We start from the raw sequence: 22,133 nt of genomic DNA, 5'->3' as shown, positions 1-22,133 counted from the left end.
TATTAGACGAGAGAAGTGTAAGAAGAGGATTCAAATGTTGGTTCCGGATATAGAGGTGCATTCGAAGGAAAAATAAAAAATAGTATTCCGTTCCATATGATCGGAAATGGTTCTTCTTGTTTACCTTTAAGGGTGAAGGTTGATGCTGGATGGATCCGAAATGGTTGAAGGCTTGTGTTGGATATTATTGAACAACTCCGTTTAGGTGGTTTGAAAGTTAGTGGCTACAATACATTTATATAGTTATACACCTCTATCCAAAATGATGAAATATTTTTGCCCTTAATTAGAAGGTCAATATAATTTTCTTACATTATTTAAAAAAAAACGAGTGAATTGGATTTTTTTTTAATCAATTTGGATAATCTTCATTTATTTCCCTCTATTTCCCCTCTAATACACCCTTGTTTTAGTATATTTTCTGTCTTGATTCATTAACGCATTACTTTTATGAAACGATAATAACCACTACATCATCACAAGATTTAATCTGAACTGTTTATAAGTAATAGAGAGAATCCAGACCGTTTTTTTACAAGCCGTAAATGTGGACGGTTGGAAAGATGAAACCCATAAAGTAGCAAAATTACCAAATTAGGCCTGCAACATAAATTGACAATCATCATACAAATCAAAAATCTAACAATCCAACCGTAATCACAAGGTCACAACCACATTGTATGTTTTGGCAGTAGTCTAGTAGATAACAAGCATAAGATAAGATGATGTTGCTATCAAGCAGCAAGAGCTTCATATGCAGCACAATCTCCTCTGGGACTACCAACCAATCCAAAAACAGCAGAAAATTCACAAAAATAAAGGCAGATTATCCAAACACCAAGAAGATTATAGCTCAATCTGCCATTGCTATTCTTGGATTAGGTTTTGTTGATGCTGGGTATGCCCTCTACTCATTTTTTTTTTAATCTTTACTCATTTTTTTTATTTATATATTTATGTCATTTAGTATTTCACATTCTACACAAATTTATGATTCTAAAGGATGATTCATGTCAGCCGACCCCAAATCATTTTGGGATTAAGGTTGTTGTTGTTGTTGTTATATTCTACACAAATTTATCTCCAATCCTTTAATGATATAAAAAAGAATTTTTTTTTTTATTAAAAAATCATACGATAAAAGTTCATTGATTTCTTATGAAAAAAAAAGTAGAGGTTAAAAATATATTATCAGTAAAATTTTGTAAAATAACAGATTAATCTCTCGGGAAAAAAACATTCATTGAAATACTCATTTCATGATTAATATAATGGGTTTTCTGTCAAACACAACCTTTAAAAAACTTTATTTTCCAAACACCACTTTTAAAAAAAAGTTTGTCAAACACAACCTTTAATAAATCTTTTTTTGTCAAACACGACATTTTGGCCAAAGTTTGAGCACTTGTAATGGGGTGACTTTCAGTCGATGTTTGAGATAGCAAACGAGGTCGATGTTTGAGATAGGAAACTAGGTCGGTTTGAAGTGTTTTTGGACTCTTTGGAAAGGTGGGAGTACAGGCTTTCAAGGAGTTGTCAACACGGTGGCTAAAGGTGGCCTTATGTGGGGTCGATTGGTGCATAAAGTAAGACTGGTCAGAGAAAAGGTTAGAAGTTTTGGTTTACAACGGGTTGTTAGAGGGGTTTTTGAAGGTCTTTTAGTGAGGTGATGGTATTTTGTTTGGTCTGAAATTTGGTATGAAGGTTGAGGGGAGTGCAGGGTATGTCGTAGTTGTGTTGTTTGTGGTGGTCGTTGGTTAGAAGTGGTGGTTCAAGGGGAGTGAATTGACCCACGAAAAAATCCTACTTTGACTTACATCAACCTCATGTGTCAAGCCTTACTTTAGACACCAATCTACCCCACATAAGACCGCCTTTGACCACCGTGTTGACAATCGTTGGAAAGTCTATACTCCCACCTTTCCAACGAGTTCAAGAACACCTCAAACCAACCTCGTTTGCTATCTCAAACACTGACTGAAAATCATTCCATTATAAGTGCTCAAACTTTGGCTAAAATGTCGTGCTTGACAAAAAAAAAATTTATTAAAGGTTGTGTTTGACAAACTTTTTTTTTAAAGGTGATGTTCGGAAAAAAAAAGTTTTTTAAAGGTTATGTTTGACAAAAAACCCTAATATAATTTTGATTTTGATTTTTCAAATCAAAATATAACGATCAGAAACGTAAAAAAATAAAATAATACTCTATTAGTTAATTTAAATTTCATAAATAATACAGTAAAAAAAAGTAAAATTCTATATATACCGTGCATACATTGCATGAGATCTAAACTAGTTTGCTTACATTTGATTAAAATATACGCTACAAACAATAGAAAAGCTAGATAAATTGTTCACAAATATTAAGGTGGATTTTTGTGATTTTTTTTTTAAAAATTTAAGAAATAACAATTGTCGCATTGAACCCACAAATCCCTCATTTTTTGAGTTACATCAAGATTTTCTCTTTTAGTTAAATTCCTATCATTTGTGATAGTTCTTAGGTTTCTACCTTCACTTAAAATGTAATTCAGAATGGAATTATCAATGTAATTATCACTACCGCTTAGAATGGAACTCCCAATACGGATTTGAGAATAAAGATAATTGTCAATGGAATTATTAATGTGATTATTCCAATTATATTTAGTATCATACGTGTAATGATTATTATAGGTATCGTCACTCTTATATCTTGAGTTCAGGAAATCTTAATCCCAAAAAGTATAAAAAGCATGGTCATTGTCAATCTCAAAAATATTATTTTCAATATCAAAATATATGGAATAACTGTCCCCCTTACTATCTATAACCAAAAAAGTATCATCAGAGTTCAAATTTCGAATGTCCGTGCCCCGAAATAACTGATCAACATTACTATAACTAAACGGGTAACTATTTCTCCAACTCTGACTCTTTTTCTCTCTATCATTTACACTCGAATATTCTCTTTTCCTGGTATTTTCAATAGGACTCAGATTGTCCGTTGATTTACTTAATCCACACCCGTGTTTTAACTCTTTTTTAGACAACATCGAACTGAACCGCCATTTTTTCATAGAGCTTTCTTGCCCCCTATTCGCATGAAACTAAAATAGATGGATAGTCATTTGATGAAAATAAATTTCATTTCTATCAGAATAATAATTCATAATAAAGGATATAAATTAAATTATTCGGATATTAACTAAATAATGAGTCAGTATTATATTGTTTTCCATTTTGTAAAAGTCCATGGTCTCAATCCATTCACTAAATATGATAGACCTTTATAAAAGGTCAGAGTTTTCCGCGCTGTGTCAAATTTACATCAAAAAAAAAAAAATAAGGAACTATAAATAGAGTGTAGTGTCTCCTTTAGTTTTTTGAAATGACGAATTTTTTTTCATAGAATAATCTAATATACGAAATGAATAATTCTATTCCAATACGGAACGAAAAGGACAATATCCAAGATGGGTAGAAGGAGTTCTTATACTTGACGTGATATCTACCGTCATGGTCCGAATCGACGAAATATATATATAAGAATATACAAATTCTGCCAATCCTAGGGATCCGTAGAATTAATTGGGGGATCCAACACAATAATAAAAGTTTGGGTTGTTTATTATTCCATTTTTTTTATCTTACTTATATATCTCAATGTGTCTCTATAAATAGAGAGCGATACAGTAAACATATAAATGGAATAATTTTATTCGGCTCAATCCTTTTAATAAAAGATTGGGGTGAGTTTTTTTATTTACAATTAAATTAAGGAGACGAATAGTGATTACTTAGTTTAGATTGTATCCATTGCTTGGAATTTAAATTTAATTTCCTTCCATACTTCACAAGCAGCAGCTAGCTCATGACTCCATTTGCAAGCCTCGCGAATAATAGTATTACCCTCGCGAGAAAGATCACGTCCTTCATTACAAGCGTGTACACATGCTTCTAGGGCTACTCGATTCGCTATAGCAGCACCTGCCGCATTACCCCAAGGGTGTCCTAGGGTTCCTCCACCAAACTGTAGTACGGAATCATCTCCAAAGATCTCGGTTAGAGCGGGCATATGCCAAACGTGAATACCTTCCGAAGCAATGGGCAGGACACACCTGGTGTAGAAACCCACGATTAAGTAAAATAAATACCGCAACTTCTGTCTTTTTTCAGTAAAATCATCACGTAGTAAATCCACAAAGCCTAAGGTGATTTCTCTTTCCCCTTCAAGCTTACCTACTACGGTACCAGCATGAATATGATCTCCACCAGATAAACGTAACGCTTTAACTATTACACGGAAGTGCATACCATGATTTTTCTGTCTTATCATCAGTAACGGCGTGCATTGCACGATGGATGTGAAGAAGTAGACCATTATCTCGGCAATAATGGGCCAAGCTAGTATTTGCAGTCAATCCACCTGTTAAGTAGTCATGCATTACGATAGAAACTCCCAATTCTCTGGCAAATACAACCCTTTTGATCATTTCTTCACATGTACCCGAAGTGGAATTCAAGTAATGCCCTTTGATTTCACCTGTTTCAGCATGTGCTTTATAAATTGCTTCAACACAAAATAAGAAGCGGTCTCTCCAACGCATAAATGGTTGGGAGTTCACGTTTTTATCATCTTTGGTAAAATCACGTCCACCGCGAAGACATTCATAAACTGCTCGATCATAGTTTTTAGCAGATAACCTCAACTTAGGTTTAATAGTGCATCCCAATAGGGGACGGCCATACTTGTTCAATTTATCTCTTTCAACTTGGATACCGTGAGGCGGGCCTAGGAAAGTTTTTACATAAGCAACGGGGATTCGCAAATCCTCCAAACGTAGAGCACGCAAGGCTTTGAACCTAAATATATTACCCACAATGGAAGTAAACATGTTAGTAACACAGCCTTCCTCAAAAAGGTCTAAGGGTAAGCTACATAACAAATATATTGATTTTCTTCTCCAGCAACATGCTCGATGTAGTAGCATCATCCTTTGTAACGATCAAGACTGGTAAGTCCGTCGGTCCATACAGTTGTCCATGTACCCGTAGAAGATTCGGCGGCTACTGTGACTCCTGCTTCTTCGGGTGGACTCCGGGTTGAGGACTTACTCGAAATGCTGCCAAGATATCAGTATGGTTTCATACTCAGGAGTATAATAAGTCAATTTGTAATCTTTAACGCCAGCTTTAAATCCAACACTTGCTTTAGTCTCTGTTTGTGGTGACATAAGTCCCTCCCTACAACTTTAATTAAAAATTTGTACAACAAAGCAACAAGGTCTACTCAACATAAATTAGGCCTTAACCCTAAAAAAAAATACAAATAAAGGAATCTGTCGTCAAATTCTCAACAAATATTATCAACTAATCAAAATGGTTCATTATTAGACCATGTAATGTATTTGATTCGACAAATACATCATTATTGTATACTCTTTCATATATATGTCATAACCCTACCGTTGTTTTCAAGTTTATAATTTCTTACCCCACCCCCGTTTAGATTGAAAGAACTAAATAATTAGAAATGAACTCTTGACAATGAAATATGGGGTATATGTATATCCTAGATGTGAAAAATAGGCCGAATTCCATCATGCAAAAAAATAATAGGTCGGGCATAAATTAATATACTAAAAAAGAACTACGTTGCGGTGCTAATGAATCAAAAATTAAATATACTTTAGAGTTCGGGTTCGATTTCGGTAAATAATAGAGTAAAGAATTGTCCATATTGATAGAAAAATAAAGGACTTTCTCACAATTTTTTTCATCATCCATTTATTTGCAAATAGATTGGTTGAACTTGAAATTTAACACATTGAGGTTGAATATAAATAGACTAATTAAATAAATAATTGAATGAATTGGATTCGTTTGGATGATACCAACAAAATTGATTGCTAACTCCTATATTCTTATTCTGATTTAATTAATTGATCAACTTGCTATCAGACATCCCTTTTTTTCGATAATTTTAATTTTTGCCAAAAATTTCGACATATTTTACTTTAAATATTATGATAATCAATCCTAATGCTTGTGGTCCTGGTGTTTCCGCGCGTGAAAAAAAAAAACATGAGGCGTATCGCTCAAATTATTGGTCCCGTACTGGACGTAGCTTTTCCTCTAGGCAAAATGCCAAATATTTACAACGCTCTGGTAGTTAAGGGTCGCGATACTACTAGGCAACCAATTAACGTGACTTGTGAGGTACAACAATTATTAGGAAATAATCGAGTTAGAGCTATAGCTATGAGTGCTACAGATGATCTAACGGGAGGAATGGAAGTTATTGATACATGAGCTCCCCTAAGCGTTCCAGTTGGTGGAGCAACTCTTGGACGAATTTTTAACGTGCTTGGGGGAGCCCGTTGATAATTTAGGGCCCGTAGGGACTCATACAACATCCCCTATTCATAGATCTGCGCCCGCCTTTACTCAGTTAGATACAAAATTATCTATTTTTGAAATAGGAATTAAAGTGGTAGTTCTTTTAGCCCCTTATCGCCGTGGAGGAAAAATTAGGGGTGAGAAAAATATACTATACAGTTTTATAATACGAATACGATATGATATACGGTTTGAGTTATACGGATGTCCGTATAAACGATACGAAAATATGTATATACGATACGGTTTTCATAAAACCGTATCGTGTCCGGGTCGGGCAAAACCAAAATCGTGTATGCGATTTTCGACACGGTTTGAAGTTTTTGTATAAAAAAAACAAAAACAAATGCAAAGTTCCTCTTTCAACTTCCACTCCTAATGTTTTTTTATGACTTATTTTACTAACTTATCTTAATAAATAAAAATTAGCCCTTCATCAAAGGTAGTCATGTTACAGGTAATTATTAGCTTTTGAATAACTACAATGTTTCATTGCGCATTTGTCACCAAACCGTATCCGTATATACGGATTCCGTATACACGGTTTTTCCGGGTACCCGAAAACTGTATACACGGTTAAACAATATCGGATTCGTATAGTGATTTTTGCGATTTTTAAAAAAACAGTATCGGGTATACGATTTTGCTCACCCCTAGGAAAAATAGGACTCTTCGACGGAGCTGGAGTGGGTAAAACAGTAATCATTATGGAATTGATCAACAATATTGCAAAATTCATGGGGGCGTATCCGTATTTGGTGGAGTAGGTGAACGTACTCGTGAAGGAAATGATCTTTACATGGAAATGAAAGAATCTGGAGTTATCAATGAACAAAATATTGCAGAATCAAAAGTGGCTCTAGTCTACGGTCAAATGAATGAACCTCCGGGGGGCATGTATGAGGGCTGGTTTGACTGCCCTAACTATGGCGGAATATTTCCGAGATGTTAATGAACAAGACGTACTTCTATTTATATTGACAATATTTTTCGTTTCGTTCAAGCAGGATCTGAAGTATCTGCCTTGTTGGGTAGAATGATGTATCTTTCTTACGTCTCATTCAAATTGTGTTTCATTCGAAATCATTTGGAAATAAAGCTTTGTTATCGATTTTATACTAGCGTATAATTAATATATTACATTTTTGCAATAATATTGATTTGTTTAGGTATAGTGGAGATTGGTCAAGAATTGGAGTGATCTCAAATGAAACCGAGGAAGTGCTCAAGATTGCTGCTTTTGTAGTTGTTCCTCTCTGTTTGTTTCTTATATTTTCAGTCTCTAAGAGCCCATTTAAGGGTCGAGATTAAGTACATGATCACCTTACTCCATACTTAGTTTTTGTCTTTTGAAGTGGATTAATAGTTTCTTGGTGCGAAACGGTTTCCTTAACGATGAAATCATGACTTGTAATCGTTTTTCACTATCTTGTCATGCTCAAAGTTCCTATAAATTGACGAATGCAATATTTCCGAAACGACACCATAATACACAATAACACAATTTATCTATAGCCTTTTCCTTACCAATTACCGTGCTGGATGGAAGGTTTATGAAAGTGTAAAGTGGCAAAATTGCTAAACCCCATCAACACATCATAAAAAAAATACCAATATATTTTGGAAATTTATTCCTGTTAAATGAACGTCAACAAGTGTAACACTACGCTCATTAATTAAAAGCTGCTAAAGTAGCAGCTGATTGATAAATAACAACGTTTATTAACTAATACATAAATCTAAATATTATTATATCGTAATTAATAATAATATCAATAATTCAAAAGATATCAGGCTTTTGTGCTTTCATACCCAAGTCAAGTACAGAATCGGCTGATAATGGCACTTGATGTAAGTTTTCTTTTCCCATCTCATGATCAGCCCAATCAGTAGTAAACTCGTCGAAACCTTGACAATGAGCAGCTATATTTCCGTCCCTTGTACTAAAACGAAAGTTTTGAGGCACATAACACATCGAGGATTGATTAATCTCATCGACCCGACAAATAACATCATTCCTTAGCCCTTCCAAAGCAACCTTAAATTGTTCGAGTTCAACTAACTTTAATTCATCAATATTGACGTTATCCCACCAAAACAAATTACCATTATCATTATTAACATTATTATTAGTATTTGTTGATGAAATAGCCCTCTTTTCGGCCTCAATCTGGCCTATAATATCCTTATATTGCTTAGAAAACTTACCATAATCATAATTATAGTTACTATTATCATTATCATTACCATCATTATTATTGCCAAAATGTTGGTTAAATTTAATTTTATTATTTTTAGTAGAATTAATATAACGTTGAACGACAGACTCAGCACTAGGATGACCAAAACCAAAAAGCTTGCCTGCACCAGAGAAAGTGATTATAGCAACATTAGCACCACATAAGGAACATAGTTCACTGCCCTTCTTAAATAACCCGCCTCGTCGCTTCGAGAATGTTACTTGCTTCCTTGTTTTGTTTGTTATAGGCTCTATTGGGATCTTTCTCTTCCCTTTGTTTGGTGTTTTTGATACTTCTTCCATTGATTATGATAATAGATTTTGAAAGATTAATTAAAAGTGGGATAATTAAGTGTTCAATGAATTGAGGAATAGGGTTTAATGAATGTGATATGTAATTATATAGGTAGATTATATAATATGGTGTATATTTTCCTTCCATAATTATATGTAATAAAATTTCAACGGGAATATAATCTTCAGACAAATTATTTGAGAATTTTAGAAAGTTTCATAATTTTTTTTTTTTGAATTGATGCAATGAAATTCTTGATTTTATTCACACGTTGGAATGGTCAATATGTATATGTGGATTTGAATTACATCTATTTTTGGTAGATGTCAACATTAAAAATTAAAAACAAATGGGTGGATACTTAATGTAATTTGTACTTATCCTTCTTGTGACACTAGTTTTATGCCCGTGTAAAAAAAATGCACGGATTGAGATATATTAATTGATACGATAGTACACTAATGTGGTGATGGAACTTAGTTATGTTTTAGGATTACCCGATTAAATAACTACATAATTGCTTAGGCGTAAGAAATTTAGAATATGAGCAATATGATCATAAAAAGGTGATGATCCTTGTCTTGTTTATCGACTCATTTCAACTATAATATAAAATGTAAATATTAATTTATATGACATGGAATGAATATGGATTTTATAGACACATTTTTATGATTTGTCAGCAATGTATAATTTTAAGGTGTGTTAGTTAATATAGATAATATACATCCGAATTCCATAATAGATAATTTCAAAGTTCATGGACGGTGTCTAGTTATGATAAAGTGATTATTAGTTAGCAATGCATAATTTTAAAGTGTGTCGGTTAATACAGATAATATACATTCGAATTCGATATTAGATGATTTCAAGGTTTATGGACGTTGTCTAGTTACAATAAAGTGACTATTAGTTACTGTATATGTTATTACAATTCTATCGAATAAAAGCGTACGACATACGTAATCCAAAATAATAACAACAACAACGATAATAATAACAACGGAAAATTCACGTGGCACCCTCAAACTTTTCCATTTTGCACATGGTACCCAACTTTTTAAGTTTGTGTACATTATACCCTCCATGTTTGATTTTTATGCACAACATACCCTTTTTGTTGCTGTAAAAAAGCTCAATTGCGCATAACTCCTAGACCGGAATTCAGAATCGGCATATTTTTTTTTCATAAAATGATTATCTCGTCATAATCTACGATTTGTGAAAAAAAATTGTCGATTAACATTTTATAGGGTTTTTTTTAACGAAAATCTCAAATCAACCATATCTTCAATCTTAAATTTCCGAATAACCATTTTCGTTATATCAATTTATAGATCTCGAAGAGGTAATCAATTTGAAAAAAAAAAATTAGTCAATTATGATTTCTGGTCTATAATTTATGACCAATTGAAAATTTTAAAAACGATAAAAGAGGCATGTTGTGCTTGAAAATCAAATTTCAAGGATATTTGATGGGACTCATATTTGAGCACATTTAGTCCTCGAATTAACCTCGTTCCCATGCTTTCTAGCATATATTAGGGTCATTTCTTATCTTTAGTTTCCCATTTTGCATTTTCTTTGAGGTTTTGTATCCTTGGTAGGAGAGGATTGCTAGCCTTGCATTTATGGAGCTAAATGGATCGCATCTAATGACCAAGCATCGAAGAGGAGACTGACACTAGAAGCCTAAGCAAATAAATGAAGTGAAATGGGCAATGATGAAAGATCCGTGCACCCCCAAGACAATTCTCACGGATTGTTAGGGAGCCAAGAATAAGAGAAGAACCCTGTACCAGGATCCGAGCATCCTGAGCTCAGGACGAGCGTCCTAGAGTCAGGATCCGAGCGTCTTGTCGCCAGCCCGAGCGGATCTCCTTACAGGACCAAACGTGCTTCAGGCTAGGACGCGCGGATTCCCTTGGGAGTTGATGCATGATCCGCGCATGTCCCTCGGGAGTAGCAAGATTATCAAGCTTCTCTTAGGGTCTTAATCGTCATTTAAGCTCTTAGTAACCCTAATCCTTGTACTTAATTTAAGTATAAATACCCTATTGTACTACCTAGATTATGATCGAATTACATCTTATCATAATCAATCTCTTAATTTAGTCTTAATTAAAGTTGTAATACACATTTCAATATTAATCACATCTTAATCTTTCATTAATCTCTCAATTGTTCTTAGTTTTAGTTGGGTAATTAGAAGATTATTTGGGGTTTATTGGAGGATTGACAACCTTTTATCAATCACCAAGTTTACCTCTATTATTCTTTGCTTTATTATTTGGATCATCTGAAGTAGGTATAATCTCTTTTACCTTTGTTTAATTATTTATTCATCATATTTTGCTTTGTTGGTATGATTGACAACCTTATTAGCATGCCAAACTTGATCATGAGTGAGTAGTCCTTTAGCTAGGGTTAATGGGAAATTAGGGGAAACAATCATGGGAATTGATCTATGCTTAATCTAATATGTTTTCATAATTAAATTGCTTGCTTGTTGTGATTTCAACCTATGCACATGTTATGTTTGATGAAACTCTAGACTATGAAATCTTGCATTTTTTACCCATCTTTAATCTTTTCAATGAGGCTTGTAAGACATAAACCAACTCGAGCCTTGTTAGACCATGCATAGAGTTGAATAGGAAGAGACTAAGTCAACTTGTAGGTGTTATAAAGTCTTGATCGACTCGGCTCCGGGACCTAAATCTTCCTAGGGATTGTAAGATATACACTAACTCGATCCCATAACAACAATAAGTGCTTGCTTCTAATTGAGAACATGTTTGTATGATCTATTTCCATGATTCCCTTATGAACCCATGACACCCTAGTGCCTTTAATCAATTGTTTACAAACCCCTTTAATTTATTTACTTTGCTTTCATTAATTTACATTTATCTTGTTGATTAGTTTAGACCACATCTCATCTCAACCCAATTTGTGACACCCTAAGACATAACTACTTGCAATTGAAATCCTAAATCAATACCCGTCCCTTGGGATCCGACCTTTACTTACCACTCTACTAAGAGTAGTTTGTGAAGATATAAATATTATTTTGGTTAGGTAGCGACAGTGACAAAGCACTAAGCACAATAATACCGAAACCAAAAATGGCGCCGTTGCCGGGGACGGTCTTCAATTGATTTGATTTTCGTTAATTGTTTTTAGTTATGTCTTTCTTTACCTTGAGGAAGAGCACTTCCTCAAGGTACTTCTCACCATTTTTTTTAGTTTACTTTGCAAGATGGATATTATAGATTGTTGTGTAGAGGACCATGTGAGTACTACTCTCATCAAAGACCCTTTGCAAGCATTGGAGGCCTTAGAAGCAAGTGAGGCAAAAAAAAAGCATTGGGCATTGGAAGTAGATCTCCTTGAAGCCGCTCTAGCCAACAAAGAGGTCACTTATGAGCAATCCATATTGATAAATGATATTCTTGAGGAAGCATCACAATCCACTAAAGAAGAATAAGCAACCAAAGCCGAATATGCCATGAGGGTGGAATGTGTAATGGAGGTGGAAGATGTCCCTAGTGAACCTTCAATGGTAGAAAGTGAGGTACAAACTCTAACTCTAAAACCCCCTCCCCCAAATTTGAAGTATGCTTACCTTGATGAGTCTAAAACCAAACCCGTGATTGTGAATGAAAAACTTGATGAGAATCAATTGGAAAGTTTACTTGATGTGTTAAAAGAACATGAAAAAGCTATAGGTTATAGTCTAGATGATCTTAAGAGAATAAGTCCCAACTTTTGCATGCATAGAATTCATCTAGAAGAAGAACATAGGCCTACCATCCAAGGTTAAAGGTGACTAAACCCCCACATGCAAGAAGTTGTAAAAACGGAGGGTATGAAATGACTTGATGCGGGAATCATTTATCCTATATCGGATTATTTGTGGGTTAGCCCCGTTCAAGTGGTACCTAAAAAAGAAGGTACCACGGTGGTAACAAATGATAAGAACGAGCAAATACCCACAAGGAAGATCACTGGTTGGCGTATGTGTATCGACTATCGTAAATTGAATTCCGCAACAAGAAAGGATCATTTCCTCCTACCATTCATTGACCAAATGCTTGAGAGGTTAGCCTTTAACAAATTCTTTTGCTACCTTGATGGGTACTGATACTGTCGCTTCGTACCAAAAATAAATACCTAAGTACTACTAACAGAAGTCAGCGGTAAGTAGGGTCGATCTCCACAGGGAGGCGGTTTACTATCTACTCGTCTATTCTATCTGTCTAATGTCACAAGTTGGGGGTTTTGATTATTTATATTAAACTAAAGAGGCTAAGCAAGAGGGAGAGGAAAGCGAGAATTTAACAGAGGAGAAGGGAATATGCTAGGAGTAGGTCTACCGTGGCAGCTGTACTATCGGGTGTACTGAGGCGATTAAACTATTGATAAGAAGAGCTATGGTCGTCACCTTTCGGTCCTTAAACCGCCCTAGGGTCTCCTAACTTAGCTTTCGCCCTAATTAGGTATTAACTATTGTAATTAAGCAAGCCTTCCCTTCCAATCTTTCGATCCAGGTCGGGGTTAACTACTTTTATAAATTGGTTTCCTGCATGCATACATTCAACCTAATAACAATTAAATTGCCTAATACAATTCTTATCGCCAGACTAATCTATTCAAGTCAATTATAACATGTTGCTACCACGGCTTCCCTAATCCTAACATACTAAGGGGATTTAGCTAGACATGGAAATAAGGAAAACTAGAATAAAAGAAATAAGAACAATAAACATTAAATTAAAGAGAGAAAAGGGAAGAAAGAATTACTAAATTAAAAGATCCGGAAATGAAGAACAAAAGTAACAGTAGCCAAAGTAACGTAATAGAAGTGTCAGACGGAGAAAAAGAAAGAGAAAAAAAATGAGAGAGTTTACAATGACATACTGACTTCCTATTTATAAGAAAATAGGATTTGCTAAACCTAATTGACGGAATTAAAGCAAAAAGCCCAGCCCGTAGCAAAATCCACTCGATCGAGTGGAATAAAACCACTCGATCGAGCAACTCAGGCTCAAAACTGGTCGATCGACCAGAATAGTTACTCGATCGACTAAAACAATAAATGCAAATGGTCGATCGACCAGATAAACTACTCGACCGCCTGATTATTCATCCTAAAACCACTCGATCGACTAGAAAAGCACTCGATCGATTGGATCTTGACTTCAGCAGCTCATAATTCACGTTAGCTTGACTTTGACTTGTCCTTTTAGCTCCCGAAATAGCTACACGCATCCAAATACAGCTATAATTGCTGCTCCAAATCCACTCTTCCTCCAAATGCATGCAAAACGGACGGTAAATGGCTTGATTTCACTACTTTATGGTCCATTCCTGCAATTAAGACAAAATACACCAAAGTAGCATATTCGGGGCATTTCGTAGCATAAAACCATGATAAAAGCATAGAAATACGTGCATAAAATAGGCTAATAAGAATATATAAAATGCACGTATCAAATCTCCCCAAACCAAACCTTTACTCGTCCTCGAGTAAACTAAAATGCAACTAAAGGAACGAGAAAGATAACTCAGAGCTAGCTACAAATGCCCACTTAAGCTGATTTAGTGCAAGCAAACTAACACTTATAGCTAAACAGAGTCAAATGCAAACGAGTTATAGGATGTTTATAATAAAGCTGAACCGTCGACCTTGCAAGACCTTTAATAATGGACTATAATGGGTCACTCTTCTCTCATGAAGCAAAGGGTGAACATATATATGTAAGAGAGAAAGAAGAATAGTCGCTCACCTAGACTACGATCCACATAAACATGCATGCAACTAATATGATAGACAATTCTAACTACCGTACACACATTCCAACCAAACAAGGTCCTGTCATAGCCGAGGGCTTACAAAAATATGGTAAAGTGAGGCAATGGGTAAGAAGGGGCAAAACATTTATGGGAATGTGGAGGTATAGGTGATCAAGCTAGTACCTAAACAAAACCATACATCGACATCCGATTCCAACTCAATTATGAAATAAGCACAATGCCCTTCATTTGGCATAAAACTCACTAAACCAAACTGAACTCACTCCTCAAAAGATACAAGATAGAACATAGGAGCAGAAACCGACTAATCAACAAACAACATCTCTTTTTCAAATTTTTCCTTTCTTTTTCTATTTTTTTTCGGTTTCTTCTTTTCTTCTTTTCTTCTTTTTTCATTTTTCGAATTCCTTTTTTCTCAACTCCTTTTTTTTTCTTTTCATTTTTCATGTCTTTTTTTTTTCATCAACCTCCCTTTCTTCATAAATTACCAACTCCGAATCAACAGAATACGCGCCAAAATTTGATACAAAAGACAGTATACCGTAGAACAATCTAAACTAGCTTGACAAGGCAGGCTAAATTTGAAATGTAGCTAAAGGTCAACAGGCAAATTTGGCTAATGTGGAGTTAAATGGGTAAAAATGAAAGAAAAGGGAATTTGTAAGCACCTCCCTGCATGTGACACCAACCACTAACCCGAATGTATGACGGCAAAAAGCAATTGAATTTCATATACGTGCAAATTGATGAACATGCTATGCAAGGAGTAACTACTCACAATCCTACATGAAACTGGTCATAAATGACACCAGTTTATAAGGCTCTAGTTCCTTAGAAATTATAAGTAGGTTGCCAAAATTTCAGGTCAAGTCTATTCGTTCAGCTAAATTAAACATTAACTCGTAGATATGCAATAAGACAAAGCTAATAAGATAATTAATTCAATGCAAGGCTTAAGCAAAAAGACAAATATAGTGCAATTTCATCATTGAAATCTACCGTTCCGACTCAACCTATATGCTAAAATAAACATGAAGTTTTTTGAATTTTTCTAATTTTTAGGGAATTTTATGCATTTAAACAAAAATAAACAACAATGCAAACATAAATAAAACGTGATAACAGAAATGCATTAAAAACAATATGCAGACATAGATATGGATGCATAACCTCCCCAAACCAAACCGTACAATGCCCTCATTGTACCAAAACATGGAAAGGAAATGCCGCCCAAGTAAACTATGACACCACGGAGACAAACTTCTCGCCATTGTCTATGCATTGGACAAATTCCGTTCCTATTTGCTTGGATCAAAAGTGATTATTTTCTCGGACCACCATGCTCTTAGACATCTATTGATAAAGAAAGAAGCAAAACCAAGATTGTTGAGGTGGATTTTACTACTCCAAGAATTTGATTTGGAGATAGGAGATAAGAAGGGAGTCGAGAATGTAGTAGCGGATCACTTTTCAAGAATTCGATTCTATGATGACGAGGGAGAGACACCCAACAATGACTCTTTCCTCGATGGTATTTTGATGGCCATCCATTCACAACTCGAGAAACACACAACACAATGGTTCGCCGACTATGCAAATTACATTGTGGGGGGAGTTCTTCCCCCAAACTTGAACTACAATCAAAGAAAGAGATTCTTGTTTGAAGTAAAGAGATACTTTTGGGATGATCCCAATCTCTACAAAGAATGAAGTGATGGATTTTATCGAAGATGTGTACCCCAATGGGAAGTTCAAGGAGTTTTAGAAGGATGCCATTCATCACCATATGGAGGACATCATGGGGCACGAAGAACTGTTGTTGAAGTCCTACAATTGGGCTTCTTTTGGCCTACCATGTTTGAAGATGCTAGAGAATTTATTCTCCATTGTGATCCTTGCCAAAGAATCGGAAACATTTCTTGGAGAAATGAGATGCCACAACGAGGAATATTAGAGGTAGAAATTTTCGATGTTTGGGGAATTGACTACCAAGGACCATTCGTATACTCTCAAGGAAACAAGTACATTCTCGTAGCCATCGATTATGTATCAAAGTGGGTAGAAGCAATTGATACCCCAACCGCTGACACAAAAACGGTTACTAAGCTTTTCAAGAAAGTGATCTTTCCAAGATTCGGAGTCCCTAGAGTAATTATTAGTGATGGAAGGACACACTTCCATGAAAAGAAGCTCACATCTCTTTTGACAAAGTATGGTGTTCAACATAGAACCGGCTTGGGATACCATCCTCAAACAAGTGGTCAAGTCGAAGTTTCTAATAGAGAGATGAAGCAAATTCTTGAGAAAGTTGTTAACAAGACTCGTAAGGATTGGAGCATGAAGGTTAATGACACTCTTTGGGCTTATAGGACGGCTTATAAGACTCCCATATGAGCCTCTCCTTACAAGCTAGTCTATGGAAAGGCATGCCATTTGCCAATTGAGTTGGAGTACAAAGCCTTTTGGTCAATCAAAGCTCTCAACCTTGATCTTAAGCTAAGTGGAGAGAAGAGGATCTTGCAAATTCAAGAGTTAGAGGAATTCCGACTACACTCGTACGAGAATGCAAAGATCTATAAGGAAAGAACCAAATTGCTTCATGACAAGAGGACTAAGCAAAAGGCCTTGCACAAAGGAGACAAAGTCCTTCTATTTAACTCCCGATATCGAATTTTTTCCGGGAAGTCAAATTGAAGATGGATGGGTCCCTATGTAATCACCGAAGTGGGAAAGTATGGAGACTTTGAGATAAAGTCGGAAGATGGAAACAAATTCAAGGTCAGCGGTGAAAGATTGAAACCTTACTATGAAGGAGCATTCATAGGAGAAGTAGAGGTCATCCGCCTCGAGCCTCTCCCACCATGACGAAACCATAAAATGAGAGAGAGTTTGGTGGAGTCCTCCCTAAACCACCACTTGTAAATATACTAACCCTTCTTACTTTTTTTTTAACTTCATTTGCACTTTAGTTCCTCATAAGCATGATTTTGGCATGAGAGTTGGTGAGGGAGTGTTACTAATCTTGTTTGACAAGTGAAGGATATGACGATTCAAGTGTGGGGGAGCACCCTCGTCAAATCATGAAATAAGGAAAAAGAAGAGCAAAAAGGAGGAATCCCCACGAGCATACCTGAGCTCGTGGGAGCTGAGTAAAATCCGAGCGTCTCCATGCTCAATCCGCGTGTCCTGGCCTTAGGACGTGGGAGCTGGGAAGCTTCAATTTGTGGAACAAGTCCTGTAAGAAAATCTGCGCAAGCCGCGCTCAGGACGCTCGTCCTCAACATCAGGACGCTCGTCCTACAATCGAGCCGCGGGTCCTGGGAAGCTTCAGCCTTAAGAAATTTTGCTGAAGAAGAATATGCATGTCCTAGACTTAATCCGAGTGTCCCAGCAGAAATCCGCTCGAGCTGAGCTTAATCCGCGCGTCCCAGCATTGCTTTGCTCTTTCAGGAAATCCTGTAAGAAGATCCGCGCATCCCGACGGCAACACGCGTGTCCCTACCTGCTTGTATAATTTCTCTACAGAATAGAAGACGCTCGAGCTGACTCCAATCCGCGCGTCTCCCTCCCGTGCTACTCTTCTATTTTTTGACAAACATACCCTTCTCTCAACCACATATATTAAGACACCTCATCCTTTCCTCCTCTATCAAAGAAAGAATTCACCTCCCATACACTCAAAACACCCAATTGCATCTTCAAATACCCAAAACCTAGGGTTTCAAAAGGATCTACAATACAAAGATTAATCTTCCATCCTAAACAAGCAAAAGTCTTGATCTACTTTCAAGATGAGAAGAAGGGGATCCTTACCAAGAGAAAGGAGAAGAACAAGGGTCATAGGAAGCTCTTCAACCTCTCATCTCAACACATTGAGAAGGGAAAACGAAGAAATCATCGATCTTTCAAGGTTAAATGAGTTCTCAAACATCGAGTTTGTTAATGATGCACAACGACTCGTCTTTCACCGTCTCCTAGGTAAGACTTTTGTAACACCCCCGAATTTCTCATTTTGACATTTATAATTTATTTAACCATTCTATTACTTTATTTTATATTTTTCAATTATTTAATTCAATTAATTTTTATTTTAAACATGACTTTTATAAAAGTAATATTTTAAAAATTAATTTATATAAAAATACGTATTTTAGTCGGATAATAATAATAATTTCTGTCTTAAGTTAATATAGACTTGAGACATATTCCCGTCTAGCAAAAGACCGTCACATTTCACTTTTGAATTTAAGTTAAACCCGAACCAATCACAAGTCGACAACTCGCACCTACCTTTTTCAACTCATTTATATAATCCTTATTATTATTATTATTATTATTATTATTATTATTATTATTATTATTATTATTATTATTATTATTATTATTATTATTATTATTATTATTATTGTTATTATTATTATTATTATTATTATTATTATTATTATTATTATTATTATTATTATTATTATTATTATTATTATTATTATTATTATTATTATTATTATTATTATTATTATTATTATTATTATTATTATTATTATTATTATTATTATTATTATTACTCTTATTATTACTCTTATTATTACTATTATTATTACTATTATTATTACTATTATTATTATTATTATTATAATAATAATAATTATTATTAATAATGTACTCCACCCGTCCCCACCCTTCCATCCTCTTTGTTTTTCGCAGCAGCTCACACAGCAACAACAAACTCACAGCAAAAACAACAAACTCCATTAATCGTCCTCCTTCAAACCCCGATTTCTCAATCGTTTTTCAACCAAATTGAGTGATTCTCGCGCCATTTTCTTCCTCTCTTCATCCTCTAAATTCCTATATAAGAAAGCCACCACCTTTCTCCTCGCGTCACCTCTGCTGCCCAATTTCAGTTTCGTGTTCCCCCCCTAACCCGTGTTCTTTGTGTTTAGGTGCTAGCTTAGATGACCCGGAGTAGTTCTGAGTCGGGATCGTGTTCATGGTAGAGCAAATAAGGTAACGGTGATAGGTTACTCGACAAAAACATCGAGATTTCGTCTTATGGGTCGTTTTATATACTCTTGTTCGATAAAGTTTGGTTCTTTGTGTCTTTTTCGCCTTTGTATGTTAATTTCCGTCTTAATTGTGCTCAAACTTCCGTCTTAAATTGCTGTTGGAAGTGGCTGTTTTGGGATAGGTTTGTGTAAGTTGTCGGATCTGTTTTTGGGTAGTCCTTGAGACGTTCTTGGTAGGGCATTCAGGACTGTTTTTAGTCGTGAAAATGGTACCTTGTTGGGACCGGTTTTGGTGCTTAAAAAATGCAGGTTTGGAGACGAATTTTTAGACGATTACATGTTGAGTTTTTGGACGTTTTGTATGTGTTTATTGGACTATTTACTGGGATTGTTTTGACTCGGCTTAGGTCTGCTTGAGCTCTGTTTTGTACCGTGACTAGCGCTGCTCATCCTTTTGTTTTGGAATCGGTATTGTACTGTTTTGTGACTGTCTTCGAGACAGTATTTGCAGGGTTTTGGGGACTGTTTTATTTAACGTGATGGAGTAGGCTGTGGGTGCTGTTATGGGCCTGCTTTAAGACGGAACCTGTAGTATCCTTAGGTGCAGTATATGACCTGTCCTTGGGCAGCTGTGAGGAGTGCTTGAGGCGGGTTTATGAGAATGAAAAACTGGACATAAACCGTGTAAGTTTCTGGACTTTTTTATGGCGTAGGAATGAGTGCTATTAGGACAGTTTCCTGTGCATTTTTGGGACCGTTATAATGTGTTGAGCAGACTGTTTTGTAGACTGATGAGGGACTGTTTTGGGACAGTTTCAAGCGTGTATTTCGGGGCTATTTCAAGGCGGATATCGGACTATTTTTGAGTCACTTTATGCAGGTTGTTCATGGTTGTTCATGAACGGTGCTGTTGGCTGGTTGTGTTGTGGTCACGGCCTGTTTTGCGGGGGTTGGGCACAGCTAACTGGCCTGGTCGTGGCTGGCCTGGCTGGGGCACGGGCTGGCTGTTGAGGCCCTTGTCACAGGTAAAGGCATGTCCAAGTTGAACCGTGGCCTAGCCTCTTGTTGAGTGGTTTGGTTGTGTCTATTTAAGTCCGTAATTTATAGTTTAATTCTTACTTTACTCAATATAAAGCGGCTATTTCCATTTAATTACATTTTTTTATTCAAGTTACAAGTATTTGAAGAAATGGGTTATTTGTTCATGTTCATGAAAATAATTTGGCGTGAAATGTCTTATTTAGATTATCACCGGCTTATTTCATTAGTAGTCTCTTTCCAAGTTGATTCGTATCGCTTGGTTGAGTCGTGCTCGTTTGATAATGTCTTTATGCTATACCGTATTGCTTGACTTATCTTTACGCCTCTTTCGGACTGTCCTGCCGATTGTGGGTTTAGCTCATATCTTCCGCCTCTTTCGGATTGTCCTGCCGATTGTGGGTTCTCGATTTCCGATTAGGATTCGGGTCTTGGATGCGGACTGTCCTGCCGCATGTCGAATCGGGAACTGTGCTGTCTCGAGAGTCTGTCGTCGGGATTGATGTTCCTATCCGTTCTTATGGTGAGATGCAAGCCATAAGTATGAATGTGACATTAGTGGCCATGTCCCGTGGATTGTTTGCTAAGTGGTTTTCCAAGTAATGGCTACAGTTTCTATTTTTGTAATTTGCATTGATTGATCCCTACTTAATCGCTTCACATGATTCAGATTCTAGTCTCATATCTATGTTGTAATTCCTTGAAATGTGTGTTTTTGCATAAATGACCGTATGCTTGTCTTTCATATTATTTAATTGTCTCACATTAATAGTTGAATCCTTATTATGCTAATGTTGGTCAATCTTGTTCCATCTCATTTAACTGCCATGTTTACATATAAACTTGATATTCTTATCTTTTGTAAGTATTTGATATGATTTACTTGTTTTAGTTCTTTGTATGTTCGTTTCGACATTTTGTGGCTGGGAGAACCTTGAGTTAATCCCCACTGACTGTGGCGTTCATGTTTACATGAATGACAGGTATTGGTTGGTGCATTCATGGGGTGAAGACATGTGTGAGCTAGCGAGCACTTTGGCCTTTTAGTCGGTTTATTAGGATTGTTTAGACTCACCTTTTATTGTATTGTCATTCGAGGGATATATTTTCCCTCACCTTGACTATCACATTTGTATAATTTAAACTTTATTTCCGCATTCTTTATTTATGTTTTGGATTTTAATGAACCTGCGCTTTAAATTTTAAAAGTTTCAAAAATTTTCCTAATTTCCGCTTAAATTTATAAGTTATATTTTCCGCGTTATCGCCGGGTGTCACAGTTGGTATCAGAGCCTATGTTGCTCCCGACGCACACACGTGTACCCCAATTTAAATTTGAACTTGACCTTAAATAATG

The 22,133-nt window shown here is 35.8% G+C and overlaps 1 protein-coding gene across 1 annotated transcript; it reads right to left on the bottom strand.

Moving 5' to 3' along the window:
- Nucleotides 1-8,161: 8,161 nt before the first annotated feature.
- LOC141641118 (agamous-like MADS-box protein AGL62) lies at nucleotides 8,162-8,923 on the bottom strand. Its single transcript, XM_074449795.1, has one exon. The coding sequence runs from the start codon at nucleotides 8,921-8,923 to the stop codon at nucleotides 8,162-8,164; it is 762 nt and encodes a 253-aa protein (XP_074305896.1).
- Nucleotides 8,924-22,133: the final 13,210 nt, after the last annotated feature.

This window comes from Silene latifolia, chromosome 2 (genome assembly GCF_048544455.1).
Source record: "Silene latifolia isolate original U9 population chromosome 2, ASM4854445v1, whole genome shotgun sequence".
NCBI lineage: Eukaryota > Viridiplantae > Streptophyta > Magnoliopsida > Caryophyllales > Caryophyllaceae > Silene > Silene latifolia.
Note: the sequence above shows the minus strand (reverse complement) of the source record. Positions and strands in the feature narration are given on the sequence as shown.

Bases quoted from the DNA above. Each gene is read 5' to 3' on its own strand.
- LOC141641118 (XM_074449795.1), bottom strand. From the start codon at position 8,923: ATGGAAGAAGTATCAAAAACACCAAACAAAGGGAAGAGAAAGATCCCA.